Here is a 26,694-nt window from a genome sequence, read left to right on the forward strand (position 1 = left end):
TTAGTTTGTCCCAGCTACTCAGGAGACTGAGGCGGGAAGATTGTTTGAGTCCAGGAATTGGAGGCTACAGTGAGCTATAATTGTGCCAACTGTACTCCAACCTGGGCAACAGTTAGACCCTATCTCTTAAAAAAAAATTTTTTTTAAGTTAAGAAATGGCATGTGTAGTATGGGTTCCGTTGTTATAAATTACTTTTCTCTCATTCAAAATGCATCAGATATGCACAGAAGGATGCTTCGACTGGAGGTTCACCAGATGTCAGCATTGGTTCTCTCTGGGCTAGTATTTTGATGGATAAAGTGTGCTCCTTTATATTTTCCTATATGGCTTGAATTGTGTTTTGATAAGCGTGTATTGCTTTAGTAAAGCCATTCAAGTCACTACTTATTTAAAGAGGCAAAAAAAAAAAAAAGGAAAGGAAAAGAAAAATCTATGGTCATGTTGATAAAGACAGAAAAGCCTGAAAAGAAGAGACTGAGCCTGGCAGCCCCTGCAGGCACGCAGGTTCCCACACTAACTCTGTGTCTGTTGGCCTGGGCTTTCCCTAGGGATGTCAGAGACGCCCATGCTCCCATCCTCCCTCATGCTGCTGAACACAGCCCACGAGTATTTGGGCAGGAGGTCCTGGTGCTGCAATTCAGATGGGGCTCTGCTGCGATTCTATGTAAGTGCTCCCCCTGGGCTGCTGACTGCCAGTGCAGGGCAGGGCTGTGGTGGGAGGTGGAATGGGAAGGGGACAGATTCATGTTGGCATGCCGAGCTTGCTTGGCCTTCCCTCAGTGGGCCCACTGTGCATCTTTGACTTAACAGCATTACTTAGTGTAGTTACTGAAGCTTGTCAGAAAGTCTGATAAGACTTTCTTGCCAGAAAGTTCCCTTGTGCACTTGATCCTCAGGAAGCTCTGGAACTCTTGAATAGCAGGTTGATTTAGATCCAGTAGTCCTTACTGAGTTTCTTCCTAGTCAGGCACAGGGCTAGGCCTTGTAGTTGTAATTTCAGGAGTAAATAACCACATGCACCACCACCGCCTTCTGTTGAGTCCTGTTTGCTAAGCATGACTCACAATGCCAAGTAGTAGTTGCTCATTCATTAGCTATTATTACATCCATTCAATTAGTAAATGATTAGTGAGAGCACATACACTTCCTTGCACTTGTCAGTTGTGATTGACTGGAAGTATCTCCCTGGGTTTACTAGGGATAAGCAGCATGAACCCTGTCTCCAATCTCACTGTTGAGTAGGAGGCCAAGCAGCGTGCAGACCAGTTACAGAGCACCTGGTGTTCTTCATATACCAAGACAGGGATGTCAAACCCAGCCTATAATATTTATTCATGAAGTTCTATTGGAATATAACCATGCCCATTCATTTACATATTAACTGTGGCTGCTTTTGCAGTAGAGTGGCAGAGTCCAGTAGCTGTGATGGAACTGTATGGCCAGCAAAGCCAAAAATACTTAGTATCTGGCCCTTTAAGAAAGCATTTGCCATCACCTGCTCTACACCTTCTCTTCAGGGAACAATACCTGCTCTTTCACAACTGCACCCTCCCTCCCAGTCCTCACCATCTTCCTGTGCTTTCCCCCTGGCGCTTATCCTCCAGCATGCTGTGTGATACACTCATTGTATGTGTTGTATGTCTCTGCTCCACTGAAATTAACTTCAGAGAGAGTAGGGGGTTTTGCTAGTTTTGTTCACTGCTGGATCCAAGTACTTAGTACAGCAACTGGCACATAGTAGGTGCTTAATAAATACGGGTTAAAGGAGAGTATGCATAGGTATAGAGCTCATGTATGTATAGAGCTTGACAGTTTGCAAAACACTTAGGCTAAGGATGTAATTCGTCCAGGAGACCCATCTGACCCAGGTCCCTGTTGCTGGTTAGTATCTGAGGCAATTTCCAGCCCCAGCTCCAGGTACCTGAATGTCTCCCCTACCCTGTGATCTCTGAGGGCCTTTGAGATGCTCACCCTGGGTCAGCTGTACCCTCCAAGACTATTTTTGGAAGAGTTTTTCCAGGATGATTCTGTAATGCTGCCAGGACTCAGCCACTTCCTTTTTCTGCCTTCCCTCTGCCAACCGGAGAGTGCAGGGACAGTCTCAGCTTCCATAAGGTCACTTCCACAAGACCATCCTCCTTATGCTGATTGGGAAGATTGAGTTAATACCTTAGGCTAGCTTGGGTGGGAGTGGTGCTAAGAGTGAAGGGGTGGGCTGAAGGGGCAATAAGATGGTCCTATTTCGTTTTTCTTAATCTATGTCTTTTCTAGTGGAGCATGAATTCTAGCTGCTGATATCTGCTAGTGAATTTGAGGGAGTAGAAGTGAGTTGAGCACTGTTGTGTTTCATTTTATAGTTTCTGATTTTCCTGCCCAAAGCCCAGCCTTTAGATTTCTCCAACCTTTGCAGCAGCTTTCCTGACCACCGTGTGCCTTCTGCCTGCCATACTCTTCCTCAGCTTCTGCATGACTGGTTTGTTGTTTCCTTTCTGCCTTTTCAAAGAGGCTTTTCTCTCTTGCCACATGCTGTCATGTCTACTGCTGGGGACCCCCACCATTTGTTTCTGTCATGTGCCCCTCCCCCACCAGATAGCATCCCTGGGACCAGGGACCTTTTCTATCTTGCTATTTGAAGCATCCCTGGGGCCTGAGCAATGCCTGACAGACTGCTGCCCAGTTGATATTTCTTGAATGAATGAATAAACAAACATAAAGACATTCATTCATTTCTCCAGAGATGCTTGCTGAGCACTCGTGATCTGGGTGCCATGGGGATTATGAAGGTCGAATACTTCATTACTACCTCTTCTCCTTGCCCCAGGCTCATGGTCTGCAGGTAAAAGGATTGCATTGTGAGAGTGATTTGAGGCCAACATCAGGGAGACCTTTTGTGTGGATTGTTTTCTTTTCTTACATAGAATGGAAATGTTCTCTGAGAGAAATCCTCTTGGATCTCTTCTTTTCTTATTTCTTTTCATATATTCTACTTGGATTGATGGATTCTTATCTGTTCATCTCCACACAGCTCAAATGACCCCTGTGCTATAGAGCCTTTATTAACACTTGGATATTCCTTCTTACATTGTGTGCCCACCCTGTGTACCACACCCAGATTTTTTTTTTTTTTTTTTTGAGACGGAGTCTCGCCCTGTCGCCCAGGCTGGAGTGCAGTGGCACGATCTCTGCTCACTGCAAGCTCCGCCTCCCGGGTTCACGCCATTCTCCTGCCTCAGCCTCCCGAGTAGCTGGGACTACAGGCGCCTGCCACCAGCCCAGTATTTTTAGTAGAGACGGGGTTTCACCGTGTTAGCCAGGATGGTCTCGATCTCCTGACCTCGTGGTCCGCCCGCCTTGGCCTCCCAAAGTGCTGGGATTACAGACCTGAGCCACTGTGCCTAGCCACACACCCAGATTTTATATGTATTGACAATCTGCTGTATTTGCCACAGATTTGTCTTCTGATAAAAATAAGAGTTAACAAGAAAACGTGCTCTTCATTACCCTACCTCCCTCACTCTCTTGAAGCTGGTGTGTATCTTTTTGTCCATGTTTTTTTATACCTAATTATATATCTGTTGTTAGTAAATAATATACAGTTACATGAGTTTTAAAATTTTACATTCTAAATATCATATAGTATGTAACCTCTTGCAGCTTGTTTTTATTTATTTTAGTATACTGAGATATAGTTACATCGATACAAGTACATCTAGTTTATTCATTTTAATTGCTTTACAGGGTTCTATGGTGTGAGTATATCATGCTTTTAAACTTTTTAGTATGGAAAATTCCCAACATTATTAAAATAGAAAGTATAGTGCACTTGCATATACTGAGCACTGGTTAGTCATTATTATTCATAACGCACGTCCACTCCCCCACCTACCTTCTCAGTCATCCCACGTTATTCTGAAGCAAATCCTAGACATTTATATCACTTCGTCTGTATTTGTTATTATATTTTTAAAAAATAAACTTTCCTAATGATGGCATTAAGGTTATTTATGCATTTTGGGTGTTATAAATGATATTATGGTTAACGTCCACCAAGAGGTTGTTTTATGTATACATGTGAGAGTTTCTCTTGTGTAGATTCCTGTAAAAGGAACTACTAGATCACAGAGTATGCACATTGGTAACTTTAAAAATTTTATTTTCAGATTATTCTCCAAAATTATTGAACAATTTTATACTTTTGATAGCAGTGTGGGAATTCCTGCACGGCTGTGTCAGCCCTAGGTACAGTAGACTTAAATGTTGATGCCCATCTGAAAGACATGAAATGGTATTTCTTTGTTCTTTAAATGTTGTTTTTAATAATTTATAATTACTAGTGAGATTGAATATCTTTTTATGCCTATTTACCCCTTGGGTTTCCTCTTATGTAAATTGCCTGTTCACATAATTTGCCCATCTTTCTAGTGGTTTTTCTTTTTCCTATTGATTTGCAGTTTTTTTCTTAAGGTACTCTGAATTCCAGTCTTTCGTCTGATATATAATTTTCACCAGTTTTACATGCACATATTGTGTCTGTGTGCTTAGTTCTATTTCTGTTTCTGTGCACCTTTGTGTGGGGTATCTTTTAACTATGTGTGTGGTATTTGTTTTACAGAATTTTAAAATTTGAATGTCAAATTTGTTAGTCTTCTCCTTTGAGGTTTGTGATTTTTTGAAGGGTAGGGGTACTTTTACTTCCCTCTCACAAAATTATATAAAGATCTCCTCTGCAGTAATCTACTAGTTTGCTCTTGTTTTTTATGTGTCTGTATTCCATCTAAATTTTATTTTTGTTAAAAGATAAGGTAGGAATCCAATTTTACATTCCATAAGCATGGCCAGTTGGTTTGTACCATTTTTTGAAGAGTCTGTTCTCTGTGCTGACTTGTAAGTCACTTTCTTTCATGTTGGCTGTGTTCTTTTTATCGGCATAGGAGTCTTGTCTGTTCCTGACAATACTGAATTGTCTCAAAGACAATATACTGAATTGTCTTTGAGAGATTTTGATACCTGGTGGGGTTAACCTACTCACGTACCTCTTAGTCTCTTGACTATTCTTGGCCTTTTCCTCTTCTGTAGCATTGTAAGATCAGTCTGTGATGTTTTGTGATATCCAACCCCCTAACACAAACCCGCCATTGGAATTTTGATTGGAATGACATTGACCTCACAAATTAATTTGCAAAAGAATTGTCATTTTTGTATGGTTGAGTCTTTCCAGTCGTAAATGTGGTATATCTCTCTGTTTATTTAGGTCTTATGCTTTCATGTCCCTTAATTCAGCTTAATAATTTTCTCTATAATACTTTTTTTCTTTCTGTCTCATTTTTTCAAAGTATAGCTGTAAAATTGTATATATTTTGTTAGATTATTGCTTAGGTTTCCATTGTTTTTGTTACTGTTATAAATAGATACTTAAATGTCAGTTTTTCTATTTGATTTTTGTGGGCATGCAGGAGCATTAGTTTTTTAATAATTTTTTCTTATGCACAGTTCCTTTACTTACTACTTCTGTTAATTTTAGTGGGTGGTAGACTTGAATTTTCTATGTAGACAGTCATATCATCCATGAATAACTATTTTTTCCTTCCTTTTCAATCCTTATAGTTTTTTCTTTTTTTCTCCCCTTATACCCTTTGCCAGGGGTCACCAAAGCTTTTTCTGTAAAGGGACAAATAGTAAATCTTTGAGGCTTTGTAGGTTCTAGGGTCTCTGTTGCAACTACTCAGGGCTTCCGTTGCCTCAGAAAAGCAGTCGTAGTTACTATGTAAATCAGTGGCTGCAGCTTTGTTCCAACAAAACTTGTGGATGCTAAAATTTGAATTTCATATAATCTTCATGTGTTAAGTTTTTTTCTGTTAATTTTTTTTCAATCAGTCATTTAAAAATGCAGACATCATTCTTAACTCCCAGGCCTACAAAACAGGTAAGGGCAGGATTTGGCCCATGGGGTGGTTTGCCACCTGTGATCTAGAACTCTGTCTCTCTTTTATACATTCTAAACTACTCTTTCTTTAGTGATTATAGGTCCATTTAGATTTTCTCTTCTCAAATCAATTATATTGTGGTAACAGTTTTCACTTAGAGCATAAGGCTGTTCATGGTTTTTGCTTATGCTTTAAAAAGTTCTGTTGTACCTCTAGTTATGCCCCTTTTTCATTGCTAAAATAGTTTGTGATTTCTCCCCCCACCTTTTAAAAACCAGTCTTTCATGAGGTTTGTATAAATTAGTCTTTTCAAATTACTATTGATTTATTGATCCATTGTTTCTTTGCTTTCTAGTTCATTACTACTTTAATATTTCTTTTTACTTTCTTTGAATTTACTGTGTATTGTTTCTAACTTACTGAATTGAATGCTTATTTTAGTATTCACTCTTTTTTATCTTTTTTCTATTATTTTTATTATTTTTAAAAATTTAGGGCCAGGCGCAGTGGCTCACGCCTGTAATCCCAGCACTTTGGGAGGCTGAGGCAGGTGGGTCATCTGAGATCAGGAGTTTGAGACCAGCCTGACCAACAAGGTGAAACCCTATCTCTACTAAAAATAAAAAAGTTAGCTGGGCATGGTGGCAGGCACCTGTAGTCCCAGCTACTTGGGAGGCTGAGACAGGAGAATTGCTTGAACCCGGGAGGCAAAGGTTGCAGTGAGCCGAGATCGTGCCACTGCATTCCAGCCTGGGTGACAGAGCGAGACTCCATCTCAAAAAAAAAAAAAAAAAGAAAATTCGTTTTTGTCTCAGAGGTCTTCCTTGATTTTATTCTCTTTTTTTTTTTTGAGACAGGGTCTTGCTCTGTTGCCCATGCTAAGAGTGCAGTGGTGTAGTCACAGCTCACCGCAGCCTGGACCTCCTGGGCTCAAGCAGTCTTCCTGCCTTAGCCTCCCACATAGTTGGGACTATAGGTGTGCACCACCACACCTGGCTAATTTTTAAATTTTTTGTAGAGATAGGGTCTCACTTTGTTGCCCAGGCTGGTCTCAGTCTCCTAGGCTCAAGCAGTCCTCCCACCTCAGCCTCCCAAAGTGCTGGAATTACAGGCATGAACTGCAGCACCCAGCCGGTATTCACTTTTCTAATACACGTATTGGAGACTATAAGTTTTCCCAAACACATCTTTATCAGCCTCCCATATGTTCTGATATTTGGTGTTTGCTATTTTTGTGTAATTGATTTCTAATTTTATTGAATTGTGTTCAGCTGAGGATATAGTGTGTCTTATATCTAGTTTTTGGTCTTTGTTTAGACTTGCTTTTCATCCAGTTTTGGCAAAAATCTCATGGATGCTTGAAAATAATGTGTATTTGCTAATAGTTGGGCATAACAATAGCTGTCGGCTCTCATATTCATAGATGTAACTTGTTTACTATGTTGTTCACATCCTCTCTGATCCTCATTTATGTTTTGTCTGAGGGAGATTCTCTTAGCCCTAGTGGGATTTAACATCTCATGTTATAATTTTTTTTTTATATTTTTTTTTTTGAGGCGGAATCTCGCTCTGTCGCCTGGGCTGGAGTACTGTGGCCGGATCTCAGCTCACTGCAAGCTCCGCCTCCCGGGTTCACGCCATTCTCCTGCCTCAGCCTCCCGAGTAGCTGGGACTACAGGCGCCCACCACCTCGCCCGGCTAGTTTTTTGTATTTTTTAGTAGAGACGGGGTTTCACCGTGTTAGCCAGGATGGTCTCGATCTCCTGACCTTGTGATCCGCCCGTCTCGGCCTCCCAAAGTGCTGGGATTACAGGCTTGAGCCACCGCGCCCGGCCATAATTATTTTTTATAAATATTTATCTAACTTTATTCTCTCCATTGGAATCTGAACTTCTTTTTTTTTTTTTTTTTTTTTTTTTGAGGCGGAGTCTCGCTCTGTCGCCCGGACTGGAGTGCAGTGGCCGGATCTCAGCTCACTGCAAGCTCCGTCTCTCAGGTTTACGCCATTCTCCTGCCTCAGCCTCCCGAGTAGCTGGGACTACAGGCGCCTGCCACCTCGCCCGGCTAATTTTTGTATTTTTAGTAGAGACGGGGTTTCACCTTGTTAGCCAGGATGGTCTCGATCTCCTGACCTCGTGATCCGCCCGTCTCGGCCTCCCAAAGTGCTGGGATTACAGGCTTGAGCCACCGCGCCCGGCCGGAATCTGAACTTCTAAAAAGCAAGGACTATGTCATACTGTGTCTATTATAAGAAAATATTCAGTAATTATTCATTGAGGAAATGAATGACTAAATAAATGAGTGAAGTTCCCAGGAGGCAAATAATATCTTCTTCTGGTGGCTGGTAGAAACTGGCTAGGTGTGCTAGAAGAAAGGCAGCTTGGTAAACCCATCAGGAGGCTCCTGCTGGGCCCAGAGGTGGGACCAGAATAGCTCCTATTAGGATAACAAGACTTTTCTGGGAAACAGGTATTTTTGGAATCAAGTCATGCAGGAGCCCAACAGACATAGCCACCTCAGGTTAAAAGAGTTTATCCCTGCTGTGAAATAGAGGCAGTGGCTACAGGCCCTCACCTCAGGCATCTCTTCTGCCCACCACAGGTACGAGTACTCCAAAAGGAACTGGCTGCATCCACCTCTGAAGACACACACCCTTACAAGGAGGAGCTGGAGACAGCCTTGGAGCAGTGCTTCTACTGCCTGTACAGCTTCCCCAGCAAGAAGAGTAAGGCCAGGTACCTGGAGGAACACTCGGTCCAGCAGGTGAGGGTGCTGCAGTAGGCTCAAGGAAGAGAGAAGCAGGAGCTGTAAGCTCTCTTGAAGGATGTCATATTTGTCAACAGTCATCTTGGCAGTCCTGCTTGGAGTTGTATGAGAAGGAGGAGAGAAGACGGTCTGATGGAGTCTTCTCTTCTCAAAGGACAAGGGTTTTTCTTGCAAAAACTTATTTTCATAAATGTTGACTAACATTCAACTAATGTTGGCTAATATGTAGAGCCAGGTATGGTGGTACATACCTTTAGTTCCAGCTGCTCTAGAGGGTGAGGGTAGGAGGATTGCTTGAGGCCAGAATTTCAAGGCTGGAGTGCACTGTGATTGCGCCTGTGAATAGCCCTGGGTGGCAGAGCAAGGCCCCATCTCTAAAAACAAACAGCAAACAAAACTACCCTAAAACCAAAAAATGTAGCATGGCAATTATCGATAGTTTATTTCCATTTTGGATATGAATAATTCTTTAGAGGTTTTCCATTTTTGTGTTGTTTTGGTTTTTAGAGTACTATTGAGTGTATTATCTAATGGCTCCTCAGTACTGTCAGTTATGTCTGATCTTAGGGATTCCATCCACTAAAATGTAAGCTCCTTAGGACAGAGCCCCTGCTGTGGACCCCAAACCTAGGGCCACCCTCCCTGGAGTCAGCCCTCCTTCAATAATTTGTCTACCAAGTGGAGAGGGTCTGTCGCTGGCCGAAGGTCCCCCCGCATGATGGAATCCACCCTCTGGCTCAGCCATGTGGGCTTATAGAGCGCAGCTTGTAGTTTCCAATGTCTGTTTTTCTGCAGACCAGCCTTATGCTTTTCAGACACTTGGATTTGGGGATTATAGTGGGCATGGGGACTTTTTTTTTTTTTTTTTGAGACGGAGTCTCACTCTGTTGCCCAGGCTGGAGTGCAGTGGCATGATCTCGGCTCACTGCAACCTCTGCCGCCCAGGTTCAAGAGATTCTCCTGCCTCAACCTCCTGAGTAGCTGGGATTACAGGTGCTTGCTACCTACCGCACCCGGCTAATTTTTGTAGTGCAGTTTTTTTTTTTTTTTTTTTTTTTTAAGTATAATGGGGATTTGTTTTAGGCTCTCCAATATGCCATAACCTCATTTACATTGGACAAAATGCGTTTCTATGGAGGAATGTGTTTTTCCCTTTTCATTTACCCTGAATGTGTTATGAATCTGCCTTCTGTCTTTTTTTCAAGGTGGATCTCATATGGGAGGATGCCCTGTTTATGTTTGAGTATTTTAAGCCCAAGACCCTTCCTGAATTTGACAGCTATAAGACCAGCACCGTGTCTGCTGACTTGGCCAACCTGCTGAAGAGAATTGCCACCATTGTGCCTCGCACGGAGAGGCCAGCACTTAGCCTGGACAAAGTCTCTGCCTACATTGAGGGAACTTCAACTGAGGTGGGCCCACAACCTTGAGGAGGTGGGGGACCGGGCTGGGTCACACTCTTCCCCTCTGCCACTGCTGTATATGCTCCTTTGCTTCTTTTTCTGCTCTGTACCAGACGGAGGGGCAAGGGAAGCTGGAGAGTCTGTCCTGTGACTAAACAGTCCTGGGTTTACTGGTCACATCTGAGTCTTTGACTTCACCTCCCCTCATACTTTTCCTCTCACCTGCCAGGTACCCTGCCTCCCAGAGGGTGCTGACCCCTCCCCTCCGGTGGTGAACGAGCTTTACTACCTCCTGGCTGATTATCATTTCAAAAACAAGGAGCAGTCCAAGGCCATCAAGTTCTACATGCATGACATCTGCATCTGCCCTAATAGGTCAGTGACCAGAGTATGAGGTTAGGCTGGCTGCAGGGATGACTGGGGTAACTCCAGCTCAGCAAGCTCTTCAGTGGGCCACTTTGGGGTTTCCCGGCCCATTGCAGAGAGACCAGGGAAAAAGGAGTGAAAGGGTGGTTTAGCACTTTGCCGTTGTTAGGAAAGGTAGGTTTTCCATAAAAAGAAGAGCAGAGGAGAAGGCCTCTTTTCCAAAGTCCTCTGGGAGGGTTATTGGTAAAGGGTTATTAGAGAAGGTACAAGGTGTCCATCTGGACCCTGGTGTGCAGGGCAAGGAGGCGCAGCCTGGCTCCATCTTGTTGGTTTTGTGCTGCCTACTTTCACAGCCCCAGGATGTGTACTCTTGCTGCTTCCACTGCAGGCTTCTTAACTATGGTTATCTTCTTGGGGACAAGTAATAGAAAAACTCAAGCCAGAGTTCTCTTTTTCGCTCTGATGCAGTGCACTGTTAGCGGTAGCGATTATCATGATGGTGCATGTAGGAGAGCTCATTGCACATGAAGCTCATGCTCTCTTCCTGTGAAGCCCTGTTTGACTTTCTCTTAAAACGTAGTGATTGCGGCTGGGCGTGGTGGCTCATGCCTGTAATCCCAACACTTTGGGAGGCCGAGGTGGGCGGATCATGAGGTCAAGAGATCGAGACCATCCTGGCCAACACAGTGAAATCCTGTCTCTACTAAAAACACAAAAATTAGCTGGGCGTGGTGGCGGGCGCCTGTAAGGCCCCAGCTACTTGGGAGGCCGAGGCATGAGAATTGCTTGAACCTGGGAGGCGGAGATTGCAGTGAGCCGAGATTGTGCCACTGCACTCCAGCCTGGTGACAGAGCGGCACTCATTCTCAAAAAAAAAAAAAAAAATGTGTGATTGCCTGGAGCCTCCCAAGGGGCCTTCTACATTCGTGAAGTCTGATGCACTTGATTAAGAGGGAATATTTTATCATACCTAGGAGGTAAGCCTTGAGTGAAGGTCAAAAGGAGGCTACTCACTGTGGCTGACCTGTGTCTAAAGGGTTCAGAGTAGCATCTGTAGGCACACTTTCTGGAAGGACTCAGAGGCCAGGCTGTGATAGCTGCCCTTGAGCCATGGGTGAGCACAGAACCACCCTAACTCAGGGCAAACCAGAGAATTCCACCTCATCAGAATCCATCTGGCCAAGGAGAAAAGGGACTGGGTGTGAGTGGAGAAGCCAGTTTGCAAGGCTTGTGTAGCTTGTATGAAAGGTTCTCACAGAACTTCTTTTGCTTAGCCTGTGTTTTCTTCCAGGCAGGGAGCCATGTGGCAGAGCCCTGGCTGTCCCCTCGGGGTGACTGGGAACCAGTGAGATAGAGCAGCCCTATTTGTGCTCAGTCTGGCTGAGTGCTCACTGCGCCACAGTAAGGGTTTCCTCCTCTGTTCCCCTATTTCCACATCTGAAAAGTGAGGGTGATAAAACCCACCTGTATTTGCATGGCACCTCTCACCTGACAGCCCTGTATTCAACAGAATGAAGGCTCATGGCAGCTTAGCTGGGCGTCCTTCCAACCTTCATATCTCCCTGTTTAGAGGGTATCAACCCATCAGCCTGGCCTATTAGGCAACCCTGCCACAGAGGCGGGGTCTCATGTGGGATTGGCCCCAGTGCCAGGAAAGCCCTTGATGGCTTGATCCTGGGCTCCAGGCCTTGGCCACCTTCATTCTGGCCTTAACAGGCAGGTACCAGGCGAGACTTGGTGCTTAGTCTGGTCTTCTGTGCTAGCAGTGCATTAAAGACGATTGGCATGTGGGAGGGTGGCATCTGTCCGTTTGATTGCTGCCATTTCTGTTCTTTGTACTAGCATTCATCAAATCCCAGACTATCAAGTGCCCAGAGATCATCTTAGTCTTGGTGTCTCTGTGGCCATTCTTCCTCTCAGACAGGTTTCTGTGTTCTCACTATCAGTTTCTTTCAGGTGGTGTCAGAATGGTAGGGTCTCATGTGGTCCCTCACTTTTCATTTTACTGCTGAGAACTGAGCTGGAAAGGGCAGGGTCTGCTCAGGGTCCCAGAGACAGAATGAGGTAGAAGCTGGGTTGCTGGGGTCCTGAGGTCTCTGCTGCCCATGCTTCTGGTTGGCAAATGTGCTGATGGCAGGCTCTGCCCACACAGAAGTAGATAAGGTCACACCTGGCTGAGGGTCTTCCTGGTGCTTTGGCTGGACCACTCCTGACTTGTCTTGTAGAGCACTCCTTTTTCTCTCCACCAGAGCTGTTCTGTAGGCAACCCTGCAAAGCAGGGGAACAGAGTCCAGGAGCTCATCCATTAGAGCAGCTACTGCATGCCTACGAGGTGCTGAGTGATTAAAATACATTTTGTCTCATAATGCCCACAGCTCTTGAGGTAGGTCTTCTTAGCCCTGTGTCACAGGTTAGGAATGAAGGCTCAGAGACATGGCTGGTCTAGGTCATGGTCATGGCATTAGTGAGTGTCAGAGTTGGGCTCTGAGCCCTGGTGTGGGAAGACAGTTTCCATGGTGTCCATTTGCCTGTCCACTAGCCTGTCATTATCTTCCATGCTTTTCATGTAGTAGTGTTTTTAGCTGGTGCTTTTGTTACCACCACAGGTTTGATTCCTGGGCAGGCATGGCTCTGGCCCGGGCCAGCCGCATTCAGGACAAGCTGAACTCCAATGAGCTGAAGAGTGATGGGCCCATTTGGAAGCATGCCACGCCCGTCTTGAACTGCTTCCGTCGGGCCCTGGAGATTGACAGCTCCAACTTGTCTCTATGGATTGAGTATGGCACCATGTCCTACGCCTTGCACTCATTCGCCTCACGTCAGCTGAAGCAGTGGAGAGGCGAGCTGCCCCCTGAGCTCGTGCAGCAGGTGAGGAGGGGGTGCTGCAGATGGGCCTGCCATTCTTTTGTCCAGACAGAGTGCCCTCAGGTCAACGAAGCTCTGTCTCATTCGTACTTTATTGTTGTCCACACTTCCATGCTGGGAGCTCACTGATGAATCTCCTCATGAAGCTCAAGCCATACCATGGTCAGTGACAACTTGGTCCCTGGTCTTTGGACACCCAGTCTAATGTAGATAAATTTAGGGACAGGCTCTTAGACCCAGCTGGTCAGCCATTAGTTACAGTGTAGTTGAGAGATAAAGAGGGGAGAAGTGTTGGCCACCAGAAGTAGCTATTTCTTCCCTGTTCCCTCAGAGGAGCTTGTTGGGTCCTTGTAAAATTTTTGAGCTTAGGTTGGGATTTTTGAAGTCTCTCTTGGTAGGGGATTACCCTAGTGCAGGATGCCAAGTCTGGCCCTTAGGTCTCTGTTCAGTAGGGCACCCTTGGCTCCTTGAGATGGAAGTAAAGGAGCCATACTGACATGTTTAGGCTAGTGCAGTGGTAGCAATAGTGCAGTAGCACTGCACCCTGGAAGAGGATAGGGGAAAGAAGTGTCAGTACCGCCTCCTCTTCAACATTGCCATCTTAAAAAAAATTACTTTTGGCCGGGTGCAGTGGCTCACGCCTGTAATCCCAGCACTTTGGGAGGCCGAGGCGGGCAGATCACAAGGTCAGGAGATAGAGACGATCCTGGCTAACGTGGTGAAACCCCGTCCCTACTCAAAAAATACAACAAATTAGCCGGGCATGATGGCGGGCGCCTGTCGTCCCAGCTACTCGGGAGGCTGAGGCAGGAGAATGGCGTGAACCCGGGAGGCAGAGCTTGCAGTGAGCTGAGATCACGCCACTGCACTCCAGCCTGGGAGACAGAGCGAAACTCCATCTCAAAAAAAAAAATTTACTGTTAAATCTTACAAGGGACACAGGCTTCTTTAAATCAGTTACAATATTAAGGGCAAAGCTCATATCCCTCTGGCTGCCCCTACTACCTCAAAAACAGACTTGTTTCTTTCCAGACTGTAAAAAAAGTACTTTTTATACATAAATATGTACTCCTAGGAAAAAACACCACAATCTAAATGCTATCACACTGTACTTAGCTTCCTTTTTCACTCAGCACCACGCTGTTCTAGCCATGATAATTCCTGTGCATCTAGTACATTCCTTTTAACTGCTGTAACCCTATTTTATTGTAACTGTCCTGCACAAAATTCCCTTGTGGGACTCTGTTTGTGTTGTGGTGGACCCAGAGTTGGGCAGGCTGGGGACTGAAGCTGCTGCCCTGGGATGCAGAGCCTGACTCCCCAAGGGGCCTTCCCTGTAACAGCAGGAGCAGCGTTATCCTCTGCTGGGACTCAGTGGGCTGAGCTGATCATAGTCCTTGGATTTTCTCCTTCATCTCCCGCCAATGATGGCAAATGAGATTTGGCAGAGTGGAAGTTTTCCGGGAAATAAATAGGGTGAGAAGTCAGCGTTCCCTTTCTGCCAATGGCACTTGTTTGTGGAGCTTTGTTTGTAGTGGTCTCCCCAGGAAGGGAGCAGGGAAGTCAGGGAGTGGGTAAGGAGACTGACCTCAAGTTTCCACACACTTTTTCCCCTTGCTTTGTTCTTTCCTCCGCTTAGGCTCATAGCCTTTGGGACTGAACTCAGTGTTGATCTTATGGAAGCCATTGGCCCAGGAAGCTCAGGTCCTGAAACTGGGTTCCCAAGCCATCTTGCTGGCGTGTTAGGGTGGCAGGAGAGACATGGAAATCCACCTGCAATGCAGATATCCCGACAGGGAGGGAGGGAACGTAGGGGGAAGTGTTTCATAGTTGCCAAGGGTGAAAACTGCCTTGCAGAGCTATCTTGTGCCTCCTGGGTTCTTTCCACCTCTGGAGAGACAGCTTCCAACCCTGGAATGTGTCACGGGGACACAGTCCCCTGATTGCTACTTTTCCATCTGGATTTATTGTGTCTGCAGGATGGGCTGCAGGACACATGTTGGCAGCTGTTTGAGCTGCTGTGTGCTTCAGCTTTTGCTTAGAAACTCCTCAGAGGTGGTGGTGTAGGAGAACAAATATTTTCCCCATGATGTCAGTTCTCAGGCAAGGGGAAAGACTTTGGAGCCAGAGCTTTCTAGCTGTGTGACCTAGAAGCAGTAACCTGACATTCCTGTTGTGGTTCCTTCTCCAAGGCAGTATTGTGAGAGTTCATTGGGAACACCTGCCGTCAGCCATTTCCTGAGCACCCCATATGCAAGGTGAATGAGGTGCCTATTCTGCTCTGAGGATGGCAAGGTAGTGAGATGGTGTCTAGTAGAGCTTCTGAAACACAGCAGACCCTCAGTGACTATCCCTCCTGTTCCTGTCTGAGGTACTGTGACCTCCACACCACAAGGACAGGGACATTGGCAGTGTGCCCTATATGGGGAAGGGGTGGGGGCTTCGCCTCTTCCCAAGGGTCTGCATGGTACCAGATGCCAGCCCAGATGGGGCTCTTCACAGCTACCCTTTCTTTCTTCGCAGATAGCTGTTACAGGTGCCAGTGGCAGAACAGGGTGGGCGGGGGGGCTAGTGAGTTTGTCCAGGTCACATAGCTACAAAGCAATTCAAGTAGAAGGATATCCTTTTAGCCATTGCCTTTTTCTTCAGCACATTTGCCACAGAAGCCCATCTTGGAGGAACAGAAGCCCATCTTAGAGGGTGTGATGGAGTCACTTGGTTGGTCCCGTGTTTGGCCCTGCACTGGGATCCTTTCCACTGTATTTCACCCATTGATGATCTCCCACTTCCTGTGTGGTCATTTTTATTTTTTCCCCTGAGAAGTGTGTAACAGAGCAGTGGGTAGCACATTGCTCCCTTATTTCAGTCCTGGGGCTGTTGCTACAGGTTTTCACATAAACAAGCACCCACTGGACAGACATCCAAGGGCAGGCTCAACCTGGCTAGATAAGAACATGAGGCACCTCCTGCAGGCCGCAGCAGCTGCCCTTGCCAGAGACCAGTGCCTGCAGCCTCTTCCCCTCTCACTGGCCCCTGAGGTCAGGCAAGAAGAGGTTTTGGCTTCCCTGCCATTGATCCAGGACCACAGAGAGGAGGGATCAGAGACCTGGGCTGCTCAGAGCAGCTCGGTGGGCCCGCACAGGCAGGCTTCTCTCTAGCTTCCAGCCCAGAGTTCTGGAATGAGGGGGCATGAGTTTGCCTGGCAGCTGACCAGGACTGGAGAGCAGTGCTCTCCAAGTTGGAACGCCTCTTAAAAGGTGATCCTCTGTGCTAGCTGTTTCCTTCCCTCAGGCTGTGAGAGGGTGGCTGGAGGTGCTTGCTGCAAATGCACACTCCCAGTCAGTGGGTCTTAAGTAGGACTCAGGAATTTGCCCTTCTACAAGTACTCCACATCTGTCTTAAAAAGCACAGAGAAGATGGTGGGAAGTCCTGTTGTACCCCAAGGGTATATACCCTCTCCTGTGCAGTGGAATGAGGTGCTAAATACATGCCCTCTTCAGTGCTGTAGGGCTGGGTGCTGAGTGTTAGTAAATGTCCTCTCCGGTGCTGTGGAGCAGGGTGCTAGGTGAATCTGCGTTAGGTGCTGCAGGGGGAAGCAGAAAAAAGTACCCTGGTTGACATGAGGTGACCTGAGTTTAAGTCCTGCTCTGTGCCTTGCTTGGTGTGTGCTTTTGAGAAACCCTTAGGCCTTTCTACACTTCAGTGCCACTAGCTGTTCAACGGTGAGGGCATTTCTGTGTCTTGGTTGTTGAGAGGAGTATAAACTTGCAAATAGGTCAGCAGAGCTTTGTACAGGAAAAAGTCTGATCCATGAGCAGGTTCAGGCATAAGGCCAGCCCAGTCTCATGATCTTCTTACAGATGGAGGGCCGACGCGACAGCATGCTGGAGACAGCCAAGCACTGTTTCACATCAGCAGCCAGCTGCGAGGGTGATGGTGATGAGGAGGAGTGGCTCATCCACTACATGCTGGGCAAGGTGGCTGAGAAGCAGCAGCAGCCACCCACCGTTTACCTGCTGCACTACAGGCAGGCTGGCCACTACCTGCACGAGGAGGCTGCCCGCTACCCCAAGAAGATCCACTACCACAACCCACCCGAGCTGGCCATGGAGGCCCTGGAGGTGACACAGTGCTGGCCCTGGGTGGGGAAACAGGGCAGGGACAGGCTGGTTTCTCTATCTCCCTGGGCATGGGGCTCAAGGTTCCAGTGACTGCCCTTCAACCTGCTGCAAACTTATCCGTGTTGAGCAGCTTCATGTGCAATTGAATTAAAACATCATTTCCTCTCTTTTCCCAAGGGGTATTTATCATCCTTTCTGGGAGAGTGATCATTTTGTTCTTATCTCTCAGAAGAAAATTGTCTTTCCTCATTAAGAACCTGACCTTGGTGATGACAGTCAGTGCCACATAGCATCTCCCAGGCCCAAGACATTCACACCCTGTAGCCTGACAGGAGGGAGAGCAGGCGCCCTTGCCTCCAGGGTGCAAACGAGACATCCAAGGCCCCAGCCTGTGCCCAGGCTACCCAGTTTGGCAGGGGCTGAGCTAGGGTGAGCAGCGTGCTGTCTTGACCCCCAATTTGGGATCTTCTGATTGTTGTTCAAGAAAAGAGCAGTTCTTTACTGCCTGGATTTTCTCTCATGGTTTCCAGAGTGTTTCTGATGAATGCTGTCACTGTTGCTCGTAGCAGTCTTGTGAGGCAGGCTGGGAAGCCATGATTGTCGATTTTGTAGGCAGGAAAACCAAGGACATGGTAGAGATCTAGATGTCCACCATCTGGTTCAGCCCAGGACTTGAAACTTCTGAAGGCCCTGTGCACCTTGGCTTTGCCTTTTCTGAGACTATGTGCCCAGTCTCTACCAGTCCCACGTGTCTAGCAAGCCTCTTGGAGTGTGGACAGAATCTGTTACTTGCTTTTTTCTGCCTTTGTGATTTTTTTCCTGATTATAAAATTAACATGTATTTGTGTGTGTGTGTGTGTGTGTGTGTTTGTGTGTATGTGTGTGTGTGTGTTTTAAAGAGATTTAAACAACTCGAAAGTGTACAGTGTGAATGTGAAGGCTCCTAATGATTCCAGTATGCCCCTCCATAATCCCTAATAGTTTACTATGTCCCCGTATGTCCAAATTTTTTCCTATTAACATATAAATATGTAGTAACATTTTCTTATGATTTTGCAGCTTGCCTTTTCGCTGGACAAAATGTAATCGAAGGTGTGGTGAGCTTCCCTGCCTGCCCTAGTGCCCTGTAGTTTAGCAGGGCATTTGTTTATCCGCACAGCCCCTTGATAGGTTTAGTTTCCTCTCCACTTCTTGCTATGACAAGGCACAGGTAGTGCATGTCCTTGTCCTTGTAGCAGGGAGCACATCATGATTATTTCCAAGGACTAAAGTCCAAAGGTAGAATTGCCAGGTTGTTTAACATTCTGATCATCAATGGCTACTTGCCCCAAGGATGTACTGACCGATGAGAGTGTTTGCTTTCCCTCAGCCATATTGATGAGGTTCTCTTTTTAATATTTGCTAATTTTATGAGCAAACAAAAATGTCTCATTTTGGCCAGGTGTGGTGACTCAGGCCTGTAATCCCAGCACTTTGGGAGGCTGAGGTGGGTGGATCATCTGAGGTCAAGAGTTCAAGATCAGCCTGACCAATATGGTGAAACCTGTCTCTTCTAAAAGTTAGCCGCGTGTGGTGGTGGAGGCCTGTAGTCTCAACTACTCAGGAGGCTGAGATGGGAGGATCACTTGAGCCTGGGAGGTGGAGGGTGCAGTGAACCGAGATTGTGCCACTGTACTCCAACCTAGGTGACAGAGTGATACCCTGTCTCAAAAAAAAAAAAAAAGATATGATTTTAAAAAAAAATTTTGGGGGCCTGGCATGGTGGCTCACGCCTATAATCCCAGCACTTTGGGAGGAGTTTGAGATACAGAGCTGGGGATCTCAGAGACTAGTGGGCAACATGACGAGACCCCCATCTCTACAAAAAATAAAAGATTAACCAGGCCTGGTGGCATGCGCCTGTAGTCCCAGGAACGTGGGAGGCCAAGGTGGGAGGATTGCTTGAGCCCAGGAGGTTGAGGCTGTAGTGATCCGTGATTGTACCACTGCACTCATGGTCTGGGTGATGGGCCCATATTCACTGGGCTCATGGAGAAGTGTGGAAACACAGCTTCCTGTCGAACGCTATCTCAGCAGCAGCAGCCCTGGGTCACCTGTCCTTCCCTGTCATAGTGCTCATGCTGTCCACCTGGGGGCCTTGGAAGAACTCCACTTTAGGGGTGAGAAGGCTAAGGCCCAGAGGAGTGGTGTGACTTGCCTTAAGTCACCTGCAGGAACAGAGAGGCGCTGGGCCAGATGCCCACTGAGTCCAGCATTCTCACATGGCACCTCTGGGAAGCCGCTGAACCTGTGTGTGGCCCTCAGGAAGATGATGTCAACTCTGTTTTTCCTCCATGTTTTTTTCTTCAGGGTTTGGCCTCTGCTCCTGCCTGATAGAGCAGATGAGCAGGCAGGATGGTAGCCCCGGTGGTCCCAGCAGCTTCCAGATGAGGAACCAAGGCCTTAGATGTGTGGCCCACCCTCCCCCAGCATATGGTGCTGACTCCAAGGAGAGCAAGCACACATAGTTAATTTGGGGGGCATCCCATTCCATGCAACAACTGTAGCTATGTAACTTTGAGTCAGCTGGTATATGTGTATATCTTGCGTTAAAAATGACATTTCTGTGAAGATTTTAACCCTCTCCTGACAAAAATTCTTTTCTGCTATTGTGCCTTCATTCAAGATACTTTATCCACCACTTGGATGAACTTTACCAGTTGAATGCTTTGCCCTCCCCCAAGTTTGGCCACCTGATTGTGCATGGGTGCCTCGAGTGGTTTCCTACATCTAAAAATGGAGTTGCTGGGCCAATTTCTCTGGGCTCCATAGGTGGGCTAGAGGTGGAGGGGCTCTGGATGTGAGCCCCCTCTGTCTGGGATGCCCCCTCAAGAGTGCTGCCAGCAGGTGTCTCACTTGGGTGAGGGGGGCCGCTTAGCCAGGGCCTGCAGTGAGCAGTTCTCAGCCCTCATACCACCCACTGTGCCCTCCAAGTGGGAGTCTGCTTCACACCCACTCCTGTGTGAGAAGGTCAGGGCAGACCTGGGTTTAACCTGGCCCTGGGCATTCCTGGCTGTGGGGCCTTGGGCAGCTCTTCACCCATTGTAACTTGAGGAATGTGGTAAGAACTTGAGGAAATGGAGGAAAGCACAGGGCCCAATGGATGCAATGAGCTGCCTGCCCACCCATCCCCCCACCACACCCACGGGGAAGACGTTTTTGAGGCCTGTAGGTGCCTGACTCTGCCCAGGGCCTGGGCTATAAACAGAAATCCAACCTAGTCCTTGTTTCAAGGAGTCCAGAGTTCAGTGGGGAGACAGATGTAGAGACTCACTTTCTATGGGTACCCACTGAAGGGCACAAAGAGAACAGCAGCACTGTGGCGGGAGGCAGTGCCCCAGTGAACGGAGCTGAAGGGTTATCATAATGAGTGGTTATTACTCTCATCTCACTACCATGTGCCTGAGTTACTGGGTAAACACTGAAGCTGGAATGCTGACAGTATACATTTTAATTTTCACAGCTTGTTTTAAATTAGTTATAGGATGGCTGGTTTAAAAGCTAACAAAAACAGGCAGTGTGTGGCAGCCTGTTGCCCTGGTCATGGGCCCATTTCCAGTGTGGCTGACTGGCCTGTGGAACAAATCTTAGCAACTGGGAAGGCTGCTCACACCAGAGGTGTCACTCTCCTAGGTGTACTTTCGGCTCCATGCTTCCATCCTGAAGCTCCTGGGGAAGCCTGATTCTGGGGTTGGTGCAGAGGTCCTGGTCAACTTTATGAAGGAGGCTGCAGAAGGACCCTTTGCCAGGGGCGAGGAGAAGAACACACCCAAAGCTTCAGAAAAGTGAGTAGCACTCTTTAGGCGACCTCTAGCAGCTTACCCCATCTGCATCCCAGATGGCTCATTTACTGCAATGTGTTGTTCAGAGCGTTGCTACACAGTAAACAGTAAACTAGAACTCATGGAGTCCCTAGGACCCATCTAGAAACTCCCATTTGCTGGGCCAAGGTATTTCTGTTGAATCTGAGAAGGAGAGGGTGAGTGTGAGTCCCCTTACCCTGTGGTCACATGTGGTGCTACCCCACCGTCAGGGGAAGTCCTGGGGAGAAGCTGATGCCCTCCTGCCCTCTGAACTGGGGCACAGCTCTGTTCTGTGCAGAACACTGTAGAAAGTCAGTTTTTGCTTTGCAAACTCTCGCCCCTGGGTCCTATGCCAAGGCCTTGTCTGCTGCCCATTCTCCTGAGAGGCAGTGAGAAGTGTGCGAAGTGTGGGCTTCTCTTGTGGTGCCAGAGAGCTCAGAGAGACTGGGGCTCAGGTGTGGTCCCCTCAGTGGGCCTGGATTGACCCCAGTCTCCCTGTAGTTGTAAGTCATCTCCGCAGCCCAGACTTCTTTCATTCCAGGCCCAGGTCCTGGTGCTGCCCCATCCTCAGGGGCAAGTCCTAGGGAGAAAGATGGGTTTGGGGTGACATGGGGAATGTTGCAGCTGCCCATTAACTTGATGGACTCACACTGATTCTTGTGCTTCCGAGACATGCTTAGGGTCACCACCTGCCAGCTTGCCCACATGGGAGCCAGGGGAGGGCTCAGCTCACTCCATCTCTGAGACCACTCCCTGGCTGGGCACTGTGTGAGGTTCAGCTGAGTGCCAGAGAGGCCTGCACCCAGGCCCTGTGCTTGAGGGCTGTCTGCTTCTGGCCACAGATAGCCTGTGTGATGTGCACCACAGGTGAGCCAGCTCCACAGAGAGTGTGCCCCTCAGCTTATGGGAGGTTCAGGCCCAGGCATGGCAGGCCACTCAGGTGGGCAGCCAGTGTGCTCAGAAGTTATAGATACACATTTTTTTAGTCACAAAGGGCCTCCAGCATACAATGATACTTTTCTTTCATTGATTATAATTCTGTTAAAATTTTTTAAATTATACAAATAATACATGAATACATTCTAGTTATAGAGCATTCAGGTAGTATATAAACATGTAGACTAAAATGTGACAGATCTCATTCCAAGAGTTAGCCACTATTCACAGTTTAATTCCTAAATCATTTTCTGTACATTTATAACACTTAAATGTACACATACAATTGTAGGGTTTCTTTTATTTTATAAAAATGAACTACAGATGGTATTGTTTTAGAGTTTACTTTTTCCCCTGACAGTGGGTCTGGGCACAGTCCATGGAGATAGTACCCCATTCACCTCATTCTTTCTAGTGGCTACTTACTATACCATAGTATGGATGTACTATGTTTTATGTAACCACTCCAGTGGACATTTAGAGTGTTTCTGATGTTTCTGCTCAACTTTGTTGCAGCACATATCCTTGTACATGTGTGAGCATGCAGTAAATACAGATGTGTTTCTGTCTTCCCATTTGTCAGGGCTTAAGTTTGTCAGGCTGTTACACAGAAGGCGTAGACTTGGCATGGAGAGATGCAAGGGTGCTTCTGAGGAAAGACTCATTGGCTCCCCTGTAGAGCCTCCTAGGGCCTGAGATTCAGAGCTGCAGGTCACGCCCTGCCAGAAATATTAGGCAGTGTCCAGTTAGGAGCCAGAGCCTGTGTGGGTGCTGTGGGGGCAACTGTGGGCTCTGTGACACCAGGCAGATGGGGTGGGGGCCACCAGAGGTGCATGGGAGCAGAGGGCCCTGGGAAGGACACTCACCCTTACCAGCACACATCTGTTTCAATGTGAGGTGGAGACTCTGACCTGTGTCCCAAACCTCCATTCCCACAGGGAGAAGGCCTGCCTGGTGGACGAGGACTCCCACTCTTCAGCTGGGACACTGCCGGGCCCCGGAGCCTCCCTCCCCTCCTCCTCTGGCCCAGGTCTGACATCCCCACCTTACACAGCCACTCCGATTGACCACGATTACGTCAAATGTAAAAAACCCCACCAGCAGGCAACGCCGGACGGTACAGTCCCTGTTCTCCCTACTGCCAGCCCAGGGCGGCACATCAATCACGGGGAGGGTGCTCGGGCGACTCATTTTGTCGCTTTGTTTTGGTGAGGGGGGGTGCTGGGTCTGGGGTGACACGGGCAATGTTGCGGCTGCTCATTAACCTCATGGATTCACGGTGATTCTTGTGCTTCCGAGACATGCTCAGGGTCGCCACCTGCCAGCTTGCCCACCTGGGAGCCAGGGGAGGGGCAGGCCAGGCTATGGCATCCCACCTCTTTGAGCCTTCTTTTTCCCATCTGCAAAATGGGGACATGATATCTACTTTGAAAGGAAGTTAGAAGGCTGTGGCCTCCTGGAGTGGCTCCTGGTGCAGTCAGCTCAGTGACACCTGCATTATTCAGCAGTGCATTGTTACTGCTCTTTCTGACGGTTGAGGGAAGGCTGTGACTAATTCTAAGTCTGTCACCCCTGAGAATCCAAATAAGTTGTTAATGGGGTCACCTGGGACCATATGTGTGGCCATCCCATGTGGGATGGGGCAGGTGGCGACTGTTCAACCACATTCCTTACTAACATTAGGAGGCTTGCATGCTGGCCTGTAGCTCGATTGCTTCATGTTCTCTCATTTTTATAGTGATAAGCTAGTGACAGGTACTTGCTGGGATAAGCCAAATTGGTGACTTAAGAGGACCACTGAAGTGGAGTCCTGGGAGGTAGTGACAATGCTGAAAGACACCTGGGCCCTCACTCCTATGTCACTCATCTCATTGGGGCTTGGGAAAACAGGCCTTGCTCTGTGTTCCCAAAGGCATGGGGACACTAGTAGGTGGGTAGAGTTGGTGCCAGTGGTCTGCCTCCTGCCAGGTGGTCTTTATAGGGTGGCTCCTTGGAGTAAGAATGGACACTCTAGGGCACCACGGTAGGCTTGAAGTTCAGTCCCAGTACAGGTCTGGCGGGGGCCACCACCTTTGCTCTAGCGCCCTGCTGAGGCCCCTGCCCAGTGCTCGGGTTCCTGGATATAGCATGGGCATCTACCTCCAACTTTCTGAACTGAGTGGGTGGGGCTTGAGAGCAGGTTTAAAGAAGTGCTGAAGAAGGATGACAAGGGGGCCAGTGCTCCCATTTCTCTGGGGGCAGGATTTGCTGTTCTCAAGAAGGAAAGGAGACCTGCAGTGTCCCCTCCTGGGTTTGGTTTGGATTTGCAGCATGCGTGTTGAGAGAGAGGCTGAGGATCTGAGTGTGTGCTGTGTCTCTTACCTCCCAGAAGGTTTCATGTCATTACTCCCAGTCTCAGCATTGGCACTTCCCTGCCCACCCCAGAGTGTTAAGCAGAGGTGGGAGGAGCTGACCAACCTGCTCCTCCAGTCTTCAGTTCTGCAGACTTTCACTGTTAAGATCCTCTCTCCCCTTCTTAGTTAAGTTAATCAGCATGTTCCCAACCATTTACTCTTGAGAATATTGAGAAAACATACTATCTGCAAACCCCTGCTCAGGGAATTAGTTTTTGCCAGCTGCTTCCTGGGAGGAAGCACTATGCCAAAGTTTTCAGGAGAGGAATGCCTTTCCAGGCTGTCCACATGCCATGTGGCCCTGCTCACATGCACCTAGGCTGGGGAACCCAAGCACTGTCCTCTGCAGCTCTGCATGCTGCCTCTGAGTTCACACCACATGCACCACTGTGCTTGGATGTCAGCTCATTAGAGTTGAGTATGCCTCTAGAATCAGGAAAGGAGGGAGACAGGAGTGCCTCAGAAAGGGGCCGTGATGCCAGCTGTCCCATGTTGGCAAATGTGTGTGCATAAAGCTGTTGGTGAGCCGTTGCAGATCACTCAGGCATGACAACTGGGCATGACAGGTCCTGGGTGCCAACATGCTAGTTATTTGTTCTGGAAGTTTGCAGAGGGAGCCATACAAATAAGTTCAGATATGGTTTCAGTGGTTGCACAATTTTGAACAGTTGTTTAAAAAAATGTTTTCAAAGTGATTCCTGTCAATGACACAAAGCCATCAGGATCCCATGGCCCACCTTTGCCCAGTCCCAGCCCCGCACTGGCCACCTGTGTGCTCTGCCCAGGCCTGGCTGCATAGTGCTTTCAGAACTCAGTTGCCTTACCTCTGAGAGAAAGCAGTGTCTGCAACATGAAAATGTTTGGGGTCCTAAAATAGCTGTGATCTTAGAATGTTAAAGTGGCCATTTCAGCAGCTATGCTGGTTCTAGAGGAAGGCTCAGGCTCCAGGGAGAAGCAGCAGATTGCTGGTGTCGGGGGATGTGCTGGTGGCCTCAAGGGGCCACACTGCCCACCTCTGTTCCTGCTTCTCCTTCCTGGGAGGAGAACATGTAGCTCCTACTTTCCACTCAGCTTCTTGGCCTGAAACCAGCCTTGGGTCTACTGTGGGAGGAGAGGGGCCACCGCTGAGCCCTCATACTACCAGAAAGGTGATGGGTGCTTCTAGCCCTGGTACAGCTGAGGAGAAGCAGTCATGGGGAGGTCTGATGGGGAGGTCAGACAGGGAGGCAAGTGCACAGCAGGCCCTGGTCAAAGGATCTGATTTCCAGTCCCAGCTCCATTGCATATGTGCTCTGCAACCTTGGACAAAGGACTTCACTTCTTAATTTCCTCACCTGTTGAATGGAGGTGATGTCTTCCTCATAAGTATTAAACAAAAGTGCTAGCACATTGCAGCCACCTCCTAGATGGAGTTCTCCAAGTCATTGGTGGAGCTAGGGCAAGACCTAGGTAGCGCTGCATAGAGGGAAAAGCCTGAGCTTTGGGTCCAGTCCCCCTCAGTTTGCACCCCAGCTCTCTCCAGCTAGTGGCATGGCCTCACAAGAGGTGGAAGTAGTGTCCTCTGAAGCAGCAGCTCCAGAGTGGGCTTGGGCATGGGGCTTTTTGGATCCCAGTTTCCCACCCCCACAGAACAATTAACTTGCCAGCAGTGGGAGAGGGAGCCAGGCATCAGGACTTTCCTTGGGCGTGGTTAGGAGACCTTGTATTGGAGCTGCCTTCCCACATTAGTATGCCTTTGCTCCAGAACCAGAAATCAGCTAGGATCAATTCTGATTTGGTTTAAGATTTAGAAAAGATTTAGAAAAATAGCTCCAGGTATATGTGGGTTGTCTGACATTTGATAATAGCTGCTTCATAGGACCCAAATTTGTTCTCTGAACCACCCTCACCTGCAACCTTGTGTCACCTGCACTAGGGTGGGGAGCATCCTGCAGCCTGTGCATAACTCTGGTGAAAAGCCTTGGGAATCAGCCACTCAGATCACTCTGACTCTACTGCAGCGTGGTGTCAAAGCTAGCCCTTCACGGAACAGCCAGGAGGGCACTCACAGCTGACCTCTGGCCGAGCTGAGAAAGAG

General features: G+C 47.8%; 1 protein-coding gene across 1 annotated transcript in view; it reads left to right on the forward strand.

Annotated features, from left to right (window-relative positions):
* The window catches only part of CABIN1 (calcineurin binding protein 1), a 167,750-nt gene that overhangs the window by 61,560 nt on the left and 79,496 nt on the right, over positions 1–26,694 (forward strand). The window contains 8 exon segments of the mRNA XM_033199874.1: positions 550–665; positions 8,527–8,688; positions 9,897–10,103; positions 10,324–10,469; positions 13,067–13,328; positions 17,186–17,446; positions 21,119–21,270; positions 23,163–23,341. Coding sequence (XP_033055765.1) covers positions 550–665; positions 8,527–8,688; positions 9,897–10,103; positions 10,324–10,469; positions 13,067–13,328; positions 17,186–17,446; positions 21,119–21,270; positions 23,163–23,341 — 1,485 coding nt within the window.

The sequence above is a fragment of the Trachypithecus francoisi genome, unplaced genomic scaffold, assembly GCF_009764315.1.
Source record: "Trachypithecus francoisi isolate TF-2019V2 unplaced genomic scaffold, Tfra_2.0 Contig00196, whole genome shotgun sequence".
NCBI classification, from domain to species: Eukaryota; Metazoa; Chordata; class Mammalia; order Primates; family Cercopithecidae; genus Trachypithecus; species Trachypithecus francoisi.